The sequence below is a fragment of the Phaseolus vulgaris genome, chromosome 11 (genome assembly GCF_051622355.1).
Source record: "Phaseolus vulgaris cultivar YP4 chromosome 11, ASM5162235v1, whole genome shotgun sequence".
In the NCBI taxonomy this organism is placed as follows: Eukaryota; Viridiplantae; Streptophyta; class Magnoliopsida; order Fabales; family Fabaceae; genus Phaseolus; species Phaseolus vulgaris.
The window spans coordinates 44,357,674-44,371,079 of NC_143508.1; the positions used below are offsets into that span (position 1 = coordinate 44,357,674).

Consider the following 13,406-nt stretch of genomic DNA (forward strand, 5'->3'; position numbering starts at 1 on the left):
TACAAGTGCTATGAGTAGGGATGACAATGCCGTATGGGTCATGCGGACTGTTCCGCAACCCGCTAGTAAAAAGCGTACTGAAATAATATTAAAAAGCATATGTTCATTTTTTCTTCAATTATAATCATTTTTTATAATTATTGAATTTTTATATTATTTTTTTAGTAATAATGCAAAAAGAAGCAAATATTTTGATTGAATTCCTTTATATTCATTTTTTTATAATTATTGAATTTCTATATTCAATTTTTTAGTAGCAAAAGTATCAAATATTTTTATTAAATTTCTAAAAAACTAGAAAAAACCTTACACGGGCTGGCCCGTAGACCCGCGGGCTAGCCCTTATACGGGACGGGGCAAAAAAATCAACATGCGTCCATTTCGCGAGACGGGTTGTATTTCCATCCCTAACTATAGGGAGTTTCTCACTTTTTTCTTTTTATAAAAGTTTTCAGGTTAAGCAAGGAGTTCATCAACTTTAACATATATTTTGTCAGTTATTTCATTGGAAGTTGAAATAATTATTATTTTAATTTAATTTGTATTTAAATAATATTTTTTATTTATAACTATATAAATATTTATTGTAAGTAATTAAAACTGTCATGAGGAGGAGTTTCTTTCCTAAAACTTATCTCTTGTCAATTATTTCATTGTAAGTTGAAATAATTAATATTTTAATTTAATTTATATTAAAATAATATTTTTTTATTTATATCTATATAAATATTTATTGTAAGTTATTTTCATTAAAAATGTCATGAGGAGTTTCTGACCTTCAACGTATCTTTTGTAAGTTATTTCATCGTAAGTTAGAATAATTATAATTATAATTTATTTTATATTGAAATAACTTATACGTATACAAGTATTTATCTTAAATAAATTTTGTTAAAAGTGTTACGAGAAATTTCTCATCTTAAATTTGCATTAGTTTTTTTAGGATTTTGCATTTAGGGTATACACTTCAATATTATCTGTGTGTCCACTACTAATTAATACGAATTGAGTTTATTTTTTTTTTATAATTATGTTATGTATTTTTTACTTAAAATTAACAAGATTACATCATCAATAATAATAAAAACAAATACTAATTTATGTTTATAGATTCAACTTTTATGTTGTAGGATTTAATTTTTTATTTTCTTCATTCTTAAAAAAACATTAAACTAAACTTTTTAATTTTTTTTTTAATTTTGTAAAAACTCATTTCTTTATTCATTAATAACTATTTTAAATATTATATATATATATATATATATATATTTTAATTTATTTTTTTTCCTTTTGAAATGGTGCTAGTTAGGAAAATAAAAACAAAAGGGTGCTAGATAGGAAAATAAAAAAAAATGGTGCTAGATGAGGAAATAAAAATGTAAATAGTGATATATGAGGAATTGAGTTGGGAGTGGATGGAGGAGAGAGTGAAAGTGGTTTTTCAATTTTCACACAAATGAAGTTTTTGCTGATTCCATGTAGGATTATCGCATTTATCCAAAAACCCCTGTGTATGCATTTTTATTATAATATACAAAATTAAATATTACATAAATTTATTTAACAATTTCAAAAATATTTAATTATACTATTAATAACAACAACACATATATACTTATATAAAATAACAAATATAAATAATAATAAATATTATTTTTATAATTTTTAATATATTTAATAAATTTATTTCAATTTAACAAAAAAATATTTTCTATTATATTTTTTAATTGTTTATTGAAAAATACAAGTAATTGTGGATATTATATATTAAAAATATTTAATTAATTCAAAACCACAAAAAATGTCATAATTCATTCAAATATTTTTAATATCAAAAATAAATTTATAAACTTACATTTTACATCTTTAAAATAATTTCTAAATTCTTTTCCAACTATCATATCACTAAGAAATTTCAATAAATCATCCTCTCAAGTTCATCATGTCATCATTCAATCCAAACAACCCCACATGTCCTCTCTAATCCTCAAAAATCCACTTCCTCCCCTCTCCACAAATCTCCTCCTCAATCCAAATAGATTAAGTATAATGAGAGTCATCAATTTCATTTATGAATTTATCTATTACTGTGTTTTGTAATCCTATTTTGACATGATAAAAAATTGTAAAATATAAAAAAAATATTAATCTCATTTTAAAATAAATTCACATCAATAAATAAAAAATTATTTTCAAATATTCTTTAATTCATTCATATATTTTTCTATAACTTTATTATTTTAACAAAATATTAGAAAATAAGTGTTAATAGAGGAAAAAAAGTATAAATGGAGAAAAACAATTGCCAACAAAGAAAAATAGAAATGTTAATATTAAATATATTTATTATAGTAACGTAATATTCTATCTCCATTATAAATTATTACAAGACGATGATTAAACTCACATCCTTTTCCTCAAAAGTCACATTTCCTGAGATATCTTTTGCGCAAGAGAAAACAAAATCTGATGACAACACCAGAAATTACCAATGTGAGAAGAAGAAACAATGAAGAATTAGACATAATTAATCAACTTCCAGGTGCAGTGTTGTCTCAAATCATCTCTTCACTTTCCATTGATGAAGCAGTGAGAAGTAGTGTCCTTTCCAAACAATGGAAACCCTTGTGGAAGCAAACCTCTTGCCTTGACTTTGATGGGAGACGCATGGTTAATCCTTTATCTCAACTTAATAATTCATTACCTAAAAGTATGAGTTTTGATCCTATTAAAGTTTCACAATATGCTGAGGCATATGATGAAATTGTCAACCAGGTATTGCATCTTCATCTTGGTGATTTGATTAGTTGTCGTTTTAGGCACTTTCGTCAACACCTCTGTGCTGGTGATGTGGAAAAATGGGTTGAGTTTGTGATAATGAAAAAAGGGTTAAGTTCCCTAAACCTAGAGTGTGATCAATTGATTCAAGATGTTCACCATATTTATTTGGACACGTCTCCAGATGGGGAAATTGAATTCAAACCTAGGATCTTTTCAAATCTTTATTCTCTTGAGTTGACCAACTACACATTGAATATTGAAACACCATTTGCATTTGAAAGTTGTGAGAAGTTGAGAATATTAAAATTGAAGAAAATAGTTATGGAGGATGCAACCATTAATGGAATTTTGGATAAGTGCTTGTGCTTGGAGAAGTTTAGTCTCACTAAGTCATCTGGATTCAAGAAACTCAACATTATGAACTCGAGTTTGAAATATTTGAAGCTTAAATTGTTGATGCTTAGTGAACTAAATGTTTTTGTTTTAAACCTTCAAGTTGTGATGCTCAATTCTCTAATTTGCCCACCAGAAGGTTTGAGAATTTCCACCCCAAATATAGACTCTTTTTATTATATTTATAATGCATTATTTCAGACATCGCAGTCTCATCAACTGAACCAGAGTGTTCTAAAAGCTCAAGATATTTTTGAAAATTGTAGCGATCTTTTGGTAAGTTATGCATAAGCCCATATGATTTTGTGTTTAATATTTTTCATTATTAATTTGGGTTTGTATTTAAATGTATCGTGTAATGGTGCTAATTTTAAATTTCTCTCTCTTTTGTAGGGATCTCGAACAATGAACATTTTTCAAAATCTATTACTCTTGTCAATTGATTTGGATCTGAACAATATAAGAGAAGCCTTATCCCTTTCGTTCATACTAAAATCATGTGTCCACCTCAAGAATCTTGAAATTACTATACCGGTACGTTATCATAACCTTACAAAACTAAAATTTATATTATATTTTTGGTTTTTAAATTAAATGATGAATATAATATAATATTAGAAATACATACCATATTGAAAAATTTGATGCTAAATTTGAAATGATAAGATATTGACTTTTACTCAAATTATTTGATGGTCTATTCTATTAAATCAATGTTGTTCAGCTAAAATGGATATAATCCAAATTTCATGACTAAGAATTCCATAAGAGATGATAAAATACCTACAAAATCACTCTAATAGTTAAACTAAGCTGACATAAAACTCTATTCAAAATATAAAATAATAAATGTATATTATCACCTTAACCTTAAGTGATCCTACCTCAATCTATAACAAGATTTTATGGACATGGAAATTTTGAATATAAACACATAAGAGATCAATCCAAAAAAGTAAAACATAAATATACTATACAAGTTACTACAAACTCCTAAGCATTTAGTACTAAATTCAAGCATCTTTTCTTTTACAACTAATTCCAAGTTAATCATCATGGATACCCACATGCTTAACCTATACAATATATTGAGTGAATGAGGCATAATGTATTGTTTAGTGTTATAAAGAATCTAGATTGAACCATAATATTAACTGAAATTTTCCTATTTATTAAAATAACCATTGTTTAGTGTTACTTATTAAATCTAGTTTTTATGAGATTTACATCTTTAATCAAATTATTCAAATCAACTGGGGTTATTAATAAAGTGGGATGGATTGGGTTAAGGATCTATAGTAAGTGGGGTACAAACTATTCTGAAAAAAAAAGAGATAGAGTTTTACATTTTATTTTTCAAATAAGTTTGAACAATATATATGTGACTTCTACCTTAATGCACTCAGAACATTCTTTTTATATGTAGGATGATAAATCCAATGATGGCTCTCATGATTGTAGTTTACCATTTCCCAACTCAACATTTTGGGAAAGAAAAGGAGTATATTACAATTGCATCAATTACAAGTTGGAATATGCTACTATAAAAGGATTCAAAGGTAAGGAGCAAGAAGTGAAATTTGTTAAGCACATAATTACAAATGCCAACAGGGTGAAAAAGATTACCATAATTTGTGATTCTGTGATTGTTGATGAGGCAAAAGATCTACTCTCAATTTTAAGAACTTCACCTTATCTCTCCATCATCCTAGAATTGAAAAAGGAATTGGTTGACATTGCTGGAGTCCAAGATGTGGTGGCAGCACAAGAATAATTATCCATTTTATGCTTTTATATTTAATAGTCACTTTATATAATTTTATGGATTTTTATTATTTCAAAGATAGGTGTTATTATTATATATTGGTTTTTTACCAATACTGAACCTACATATTCTGATGAAGTTGGTATCTTATAACTGAGCCAACTAACATGGTATTTTATAGTGGTTATACATTTGCATTTCAATTCATGGATGGTGATTGATTTTTAGTAATTCATAAATATCTCTCTATTGTGTGTGTATGTGTTAGAATCTTGAAAAAATGCACAAAGAAATTTTTTTGGTTATGTTATAATAGTTTTATAGATATGGCGCAATCTCGAAAGCTAGTAGTTGGATTTGTTTTAGTTTCCAAAATGATTAACTTGATTCAAGTGTGATATTGCATTTATTAAATCCATATGTTATGAAACTTGATTCTTTTTGTAAAACTAATTTAATACTCTAATTAAGTAAATTATAGAAAATAATAATTGACCTTTTACCACATTTTGTAGGTGTTATTTAGGGGAGTTCATTATAAGTTCTAGTTAGATATTTTATTATAAAAAAAGATTTGCAAAAATATGATTCAAGTTTTGTTCCTGTTATTCTACATGTTTATATAAAACTTTATACAAATAATTTATATGTTTATTTATTTTCTTTTTCTTACGTAATGGTTTGTGTGAATTTCCAATGATCTACTTTTTCAAATGATAAACGACATGTCCAAATAATAAGGACTAGAATAGAATTAATCTATAGTGATTTTTTTTTTATAAATTAACTCATTTTGTATCTATGTTTTTCAAATGATACACGACATGTAAAAAAAAAAGGAACTAGAATGATACCATAGTGATTTTTTGATAAATTAACTTTTCTTGTAAACATAGTTGTTGGTAATTTTTGTAAAAGTCTTTGTTATATAATATATATAAAAAATGGGCAGGTGAAATATCACAAAATTCTATAATGTGTTTGATGCTTAATATTACCTAATAACATTCTAGATATACTCATCACACATCCATAATAAGGCAACAATACCACATTGGTTTCAATCTAGACATCCATTGGGTCAGAATATCATATAAATCTCCATATATAATATACACCAACAAGTATATGTGTGTCTTAGAATAAATGACAACAACTCAGTTTGACCTCTCTAAACGTTTACAATAACGCTTTGTAAAGTATGATATGTGATTTTTAAGATTGAATCAAATGTTCAATTTATAGAAGTTTCAAAAAGCTGTTTAAAATCTTATTTATATGCATTTAATCAATTATCTTAAGTTGTTAATTGATTATTCTCATAAAAAGGTGAATATATAAGTGAAAAACGCTATATTTTAATCTATTACTTAACCATTTAATTGGTTATTTTGTCATTCATCATTTTCAAAAAACTTAAGAACATATTAATCGATTATTAAGCATGCTAATCGATTATTCTTAGAGATTGGCTAAGAATTCAATTTTTTGTTCTCTTTTTTAATCCATTATCACAAAACTGAAAAACGGTGTGGAAGTATATTAAGAACTATTAAGATATTGGACGATCTGTTAAGTTCCTAAACAATTCATGAAACTCTAGACGACCTATGACTCATGCTTGAATGAGTGATTATTTAAATCTATTATCGAAAAGAAGACCAAGTCAATTGTAGTACAATTGATAAGGGAGTTGTCGTAGCCACAAGGAAAAAAACATACCAAAATAGTAATTTCTTTTAAAATGAAGTGAAAACACAGTAGAAGTTGAGTGCATATGTGGTGTAGAATAAATATGATATTTTGATAATAAACCCTAAAACCTAAATCTTTTTGGTCCCACATTAAGGCTCAACAGTCAATTTGATCTAGTGGTTTTTAAAAAAAATCAATTTTATCCCAAGGTTTGTTAAAAATATGCAATTTGGTCCTTTATGTTAAATTTGCATGAACTACATTAACTAGTAATGATGTGACAAGTGTGAGTGACATTGTTATGCACACATGTCTCCACATTAGAGCCTCATCATCACCATCAACCTTATATCCTTTTATCTCCCCTCTCTTTCTCAACCCTAACAATCTTCCTCCAATAACGACCACTTTCAAATAAATTCAAAATAACAATTGAAATTACTGCTAAGAGTTTGTTGTTTCAGGTGATTCAATTTCAATGGATGCACATGTAGTCTTGTTCCGTGATTTTGTTTTTGGTTCCTCAAGTTCACATGTAGTAGTGCACTTGTTCTGTGATGTCTTTTGCAAGCAACTGAATCGATGAAATTGCACCAATCATAAGCGAAGCTTGTCCATTTCAATTTCCAATTTCCAATTGCTGTATTTGAAGTATGGGTGGGCAAAAAATCCAAATTGCCAAATCCAATTTATAATTATCTAAATCCATATTACTTTTAATCCATTTAAATGTATTTATCTCAAATCCAAATTCATATTTTTGGATTTTAAGTCCAATCCATTTAATTGGATATGGATTAGATATAGATTGGATACATTTTTGGATTATCCAAAATAGATTTTGGTTTGGATTTTGAGTTGGCTCGGACATAGGTCGGGCTAAGTCGACCCGTGATCAGGTCGAGCCAAATCAAGTCGATCAGTCCTAGGTCGAGCCGTCCTGAACCCAGGTTGAGCTGAGTTGGCATATGACACGTTCAGGTCTAGGTCAAGCCGAGTCGGCCCAGGTCAAGATCAAGCCGAGTCGGCTCGAGCTAAGGTCTAGCCAAGTCAAACCTACGCCCCGGTTGAGCCGAGTTGGCCTGGGCCTAGTTCGACCTGAGTTGGAGAAGAGTCAGTCCAAGCCCATGTCAAGCAGAGTGTAATCGAGCCTGTGTTGAGTTGGTTCGGGCCCATATCTAGTCGAGTTAGTCCGATTCCATGTCGAGTCGAGTCGGCCCAGGCCCATGTTGACCCGAGTGTGCCTGGGCCCATATATACCAAAGTGGTCCAAGCCCATATTAAGTCGAGTCAACCCAGGCCCATATCGAGTTGAGTCGGCCCAAGCCCATATTGAGTCGAGCAGAATCGACCCAAGCCCGTGTCGAGCAGTGTCAGCCTGGGCCCATGTTGAGCAAAGTCCGTGTCGAGCTGATTCGTTCGAACCCCAAATTTTCAAAATCCAATCCATGACCACCCCTAATTTGAAGTAGATTGATGTCGTGTGAATGAGATTATGTGAACAATGGTAGTCAGTTCTTTGATCTTGGATCAATGCTTCAAAGTTCTAGCTGAATAGGTAATGTGATTATTTATCTCAATATTCCCAAACAATTCTAAATGTCTTTTTTAATTACAATTTATAAGTTATTTACTTACTAATTACATTATTAGACTTTAATCTCAATTAGAGACACTCATCGAAAATACTGCCTAAATATCAAAATGTCGAGAGCAAGATCTCGTGTAGTCTGGAAGTACAGTGAAAAATGTGAATTTTACAATAAAGTGACAAATAATTGAAATTCTATTTTGGGTGAAACCCAAAAACATGAATTATGCCAACAAAAATGTTTCATTGACACTATCTTCAAAAATTACACTCACTTAACAATCCCCTTTAATAATATAATAATATTGTTAGAATATATGGCCTTAAACGAGAGGGGGGTGAATTGTTTAAGAGGGATTTTCACAAACTTTGAAGGTATAATGAAAACCAATGCTGAATTACAGAGAAAAGAATAAGGAAACAAATACCTGAAACTGTTTTAAGATGATATCAGAAAAACAATCGGTTGTTTTTGTCGAAACAATCGGTTGTTTTATCAGCAGTTTATAAAAACAACTTAAAACAGATATATGTGAGATCAGGGAAAGAGAGAATCACACAAACAAATTTATACTGGTTCACTCTTACACCAAAAGCTACATCCAGTTCCCAGAAACCACTGGGTAATCCACTATGCAATCAAAACCAGATTACACACATCACACACCAAAGTAGTGACCTTGAACCCTTCAAGAAACACACTACCTTTGGCAAACCACACCAAGAATGTTGGTCTTGAACACCTCAAGAACACACAACACTCATTGGCAACACAACTACATAAATACAATAATCAAGGAAGAAGGGAATAGAATACACCTGGGTATTACAAAGATTAAAGTTCAGAATTACAACCCAATCCTATTCCACACACTTAAGAATGATCCAAAGCTCTTTCAAATCTTGGAAAAACTGTTTTGATAAACTCTTTCTCTTACTCCAAGATTAGGAGCGTAAAACCACCTTTATATAGACCAACCAAGTGGTCAAAAGCATTCAATAAAGGAGCCAAGTTAGTTAGGATCATTTAAAACATATTAAAACCGCTTAACAGAATTATGTTAAGGTTTTCAAGAAAACAATCAATTGTTTTGTCGAAACAATCAATTGATTTGGTTTGACAGCAAAGTCAACCAAGTCAAACAACTTTCAACCTTTTTCAAAAACTACTAAGGTAAAACAACTTGTTGAAATTTTGACAGCTTTTTAGAAGACACATCTTTTCAAAAGGTTAAAGATTCAAATGAACTTGGATCATCTTAAGGAGTGAATTAACAAGTTTCAAACAACTAGACAACACACACACACCCAGCAGCAAGGTGTTCAAGCTTTCCTCTTGGATTTGGAGACATCAAAGCATCTTGTTCAACAAATATATATTAAATTTTTATTTTAAAAAATAAAATAAATATTATTAGAATATTATTGTTAAGGGATATTAAGAGTGTTTTTCTTTAAGTGAGTGCTTTTCATTTGGTGTCCGTTTTTCATTTTGTGAGTGTTAAAAGTATCATCAACCTATGGGAAATGAAGGAATGATAAACAATGGTTGATTCGATGATGCATTGTGTGCTATGCATTCGAACATTAGAGAAAATTGTGGGGCCTACATTTTCAATGTAATATGAATATGGTGAATTGAATTGTAATGGTCTACCATTGGTTTTTCATGAATTGGTGAATGGAAAATTGATAAAGAGAGAGAAAGGGTGTTTTTTTTTGTGTGCACCCTATCAAATTTCTTCCTATACCTCATCAAATAGGTAAAATATTAAAATGCCCCCATCTAATTTGGTCTCATTCTGAAAAGCTCTTTCTGGAATATATTCCGGGAATGTTATTCTGGAAAACACATTCCAGAATGTACTATAGACGTTTTGAAAATCTTATTATGGAAATTCTAAAAAACACCTTACAACAATGTGAACCATATTTTCAGCAATCTCAACATTTTAATCCATATTGTCAGCAGTTTTATGAGTAACCTCAACAACAACCATATTATCAGCAATACTATTTTGATGAAAGTGAAACACCTTTTCAACCATTTTTGCAAACTGATAATATTCCTCAGAATCTTGAAGAGCCATCTTTAGAGGAGCTGATGAGACAATAATGGTAAATACATTGAAATCTCAACAAATCCTAGATGCTAGTCTATCAAAATTAGAAGAGAAAGTTGGTCTATTGGCTAGACAAGTTGAAGATATTGCTAAGAATTTTGATGATACATGTGCAACATGTGTTGAGATAAACAAATGCATATCGTTTGATGATATGATTTGCAATGCAGACGCTGACATTACTACACCGGTATCATCTAATGAGTTAGAGTGCATAGACTTAACCATACCAATTGTTAGGATCTCTTAACCATTACCAACTAATGTCCAACCTCCACTGATGGAGGAAAAATCATTGCTTAATCAAGAGGCATTAGACTCTATGACACTTGCTGACAAAAATCATTTTGTGCATCATATAAACACTAGGGATGAAAATGTCTTGAGTTTCTAGTAGATTTTAACTTTTCCAATCCAATTGAATGTACAAAGGTTAAGATAGATGAGTTCTTAGAATGCACTAACCTTTGTGATGCAGATATTGGTACAGAAGTTGTTAATGTTGCTATACTTTCAGAATCTATTGAAAAATATTGCACACTAACAAATGAATCTAACATGGTTTTGGAGGTAATACAAGAGGAGGAAGAGTTGACATTACCCATCTTTCAGGTAGACGCTACTAGTGAAGAAACAAAAGATATTATTCTTTCGACCTTGAAGCTTAAAAGAATACAACCTCCACTATTTAAGGTGAAACCCATATTACTCATTCCATCATCTCCACTGGCCACACCTTTTATCATAGTTGGAACATTTGAAAGCACCCTCTACCAGCCACCACCACCTCCTAACTTACATTTCATTCCATCTTCCACCCTAACTAGACTGTCTAACCTTAGACCACTACCCTTAGACAATCCCCAAATAGCTAACTATATCAGATCATCTGTATTGCAAAAAAAAATTGTCTTCCATTTATGATGTGTATAGTACCATTACTTATCCATGGAAGAAACTATACCATTTCACATGCCCTCCAAACCTACCCTAGTTTCATCCATTATTCCAAGGCTTCTTCATCATAATAGGTTTGTTTCATAGTTTACCAAGGTAATTCATGCTTTGGTTACAAGCTTTAACTGATAGTGTTTCTACACCACTGTGCATGAAAAGTCTTGGCTTGTACTCTGGTTGAAACAGCAACAACTGCCATTTTCCCTCAAGCTTGACGAGGGAGTACTTATTCTCTCACTTTTATCATACACATTTATTTATTGATTTTACATTGAGGACAATGTATGATTTAAGTGTGGGGGAGAAGAATCGTAGTTTAGGATTTATCGTTTGTTGATTTATTTTGTGTTTTTTGTTTTTATTTTATTTGTTTGAATTTCTTCTCGCTTCTGTTAAAATAAATAAGCTTTTTAGGATCGTCTAATGGCAGGCATGTTTCATAATTCTTGCAAATCTTGGTTTCTTGATATCTAATGTTTGGATTTTCTTAAAAATTGATAAAGAAGTTGGTTATGAGAAATTTTGGGTTGAATCTTTTAAGATAGATTGTCCCTACTAAGTTTTTGAGCCTTAATTGATATATCATTTAATATTCTTTTTAGTGTGTTTTCACTCATGTTTGCTTATACTCTAGAACTTAGCTTTATTCACATTTATTAACCTTGATCATAAATTATTGGAATGTAATAATACATAAACTCATTGTTTTAATTAATATTATTTTAATTGGGCTTATTTTGGCCTTTATTGTTATTTATGTTAATATTGTATTTTTAACCTAAGTTGCTTCTTTTGGACCAAGACAAGAGACAAAATCTGAAATAAAGAATTAGAGAATTAAATCTACAAATATCTCAAAAAGGGAATTGAATGCAAATTTATGCCGGGATATTCTCTAAAAATCCTGCAATTAAAATTCCTCTGCAAATCCTTCAAAAATTAAGCAACTATACTTTGATGATATTATTCAAGAAAATCGTCTACAATATCTCTCACATCAATATTGGAATCAATTACAATCGATGCACAAATCTGAAGAGAATTCACAATAATATTTCTAGAAGAAAAGCAAGAATAAAATTCGAGGTTATTGGAAAAAGGAGATTATACAAGAGACTTCAGAGGAAGAAAGATGAGCTTTTTGGATCGCATTTTAGGGTAACTTCATAGAGTTTCCTTAGTTTCTTTTCTTCTTTGTAATTCTTTTGTTTTGCCTCCGCATGGAAGGCTAAACCTTTTTAGTTGTTTCCTTTGTAATTCCCCATTGAGTTATGAGGTTTTGATCAATAAAAGTTTCATTTTTTTTTAATTCTCTATAAAAGTTGTTTTAATATTCTAATATCCTAGAAAATTGGTTTTTGTGAGAGGTTCTACTTGAATGCATGATTGAAAGTCTTTCTTATCTTAAACTTTGGTTTCTTAGTTAGTTTGCATTGTTCTGATTAATTTCTTGGGCGCATGATCCAAGAGAGAGGAGATAAGCATTCCTGATGGAAGAGGCCCAAGCACAAGCCCACATGCAAGCCCACCAAAGGGTAGATTTGGGCCAACCATAGAGTTATGGCCAAGAGGATCCAAGAAGACGTTCTTTTACATGTTCAAATGCCATAAACTCTAGTGTAGAGTAGACTTTAATTTCTTGTCAAAATTAGCATATGAACTTTATTTGTAATTTTCTTAGAATTAATTTTGGCACCTAAAACACCAACCTAGGTAAACTTAGAGTTTCTAAAAAAAACCTCTAAATTTACCAAGGCCGGTCTAGAAAGCCCATGGAGGGGGTGAGCATAAAAACTAGACACACCCCTCCCCATGTGCTCATTTGTGCACCCATGTGCTTCACATTTACATTTCATTTGGCTAGCATTAGGGTTGCATTATGGTCCTCCTTAGCCTATAAAAGGAGGAGCCTACACCTTGTATTTGCAAGTTTATTGTGAGTAAAGTTATGGTGCCATTTTGTGCCAAGCTTTGCTTCTCCCTAGAATTCTAGGCTCTAAACTTCATCTCCTTCACCTCTCCTTGGGTTGGCCGAACCTCCCTAGCTTCATACACATCATGCACCTCCAAGATCACCATCACTCTTAGGAGGATCTTGCTC

At 30.5% G+C, this 13,406-nt stretch overlaps 1 protein-coding gene across 1 annotated transcript; it reads left to right on the forward strand.

Annotated features, from left to right (window-relative positions):
* Positions 1-2,425: 2,425 nt before the first annotated feature.
* Positions 2,426-5,014, forward strand: LOC137808371 (F-box protein At1g80960). Its single transcript, XM_090297635.1, has 3 exons — positions 2,426-3,450; positions 3,568-3,708; positions 4,601-5,014. Exons 1-3 carry the CDS (start codon positions 2,470-2,472, stop codon positions 4,946-4,948), a joined length of 1,470 nt encoding a protein of 489 aa, XP_090153761.1. The 5' UTR covers positions 2,426-2,469; the 3' UTR covers positions 4,949-5,014.
* The last annotated feature ends 8,392 nt before the right edge of the window (positions 5,015-13,406 follow it).

Excerpts from the sequence above, each read along its gene's own strand:
- LOC137808371 (XM_090297635.1), top strand. The coding sequence starts at position 2,470 with ATGACAACACCAGAAATTACCAATGTGAGAAGAAGAAACAATGAAGAA. Across the intron at positions 3,451-3,567 it reads AAAATTGTAGCGATCTTTTG|GGATCTCGAACAATGAACAT; the intron begins GTAAGTTATGCA and ends TCTCTTTTGTAG. Across the intron at positions 3,709-4,600 it reads ATCTTGAAATTACTATACCG|GATGATAAATCCAATGATGG; the intron begins GTACGTTATCAT and ends TTTTATATGTAG.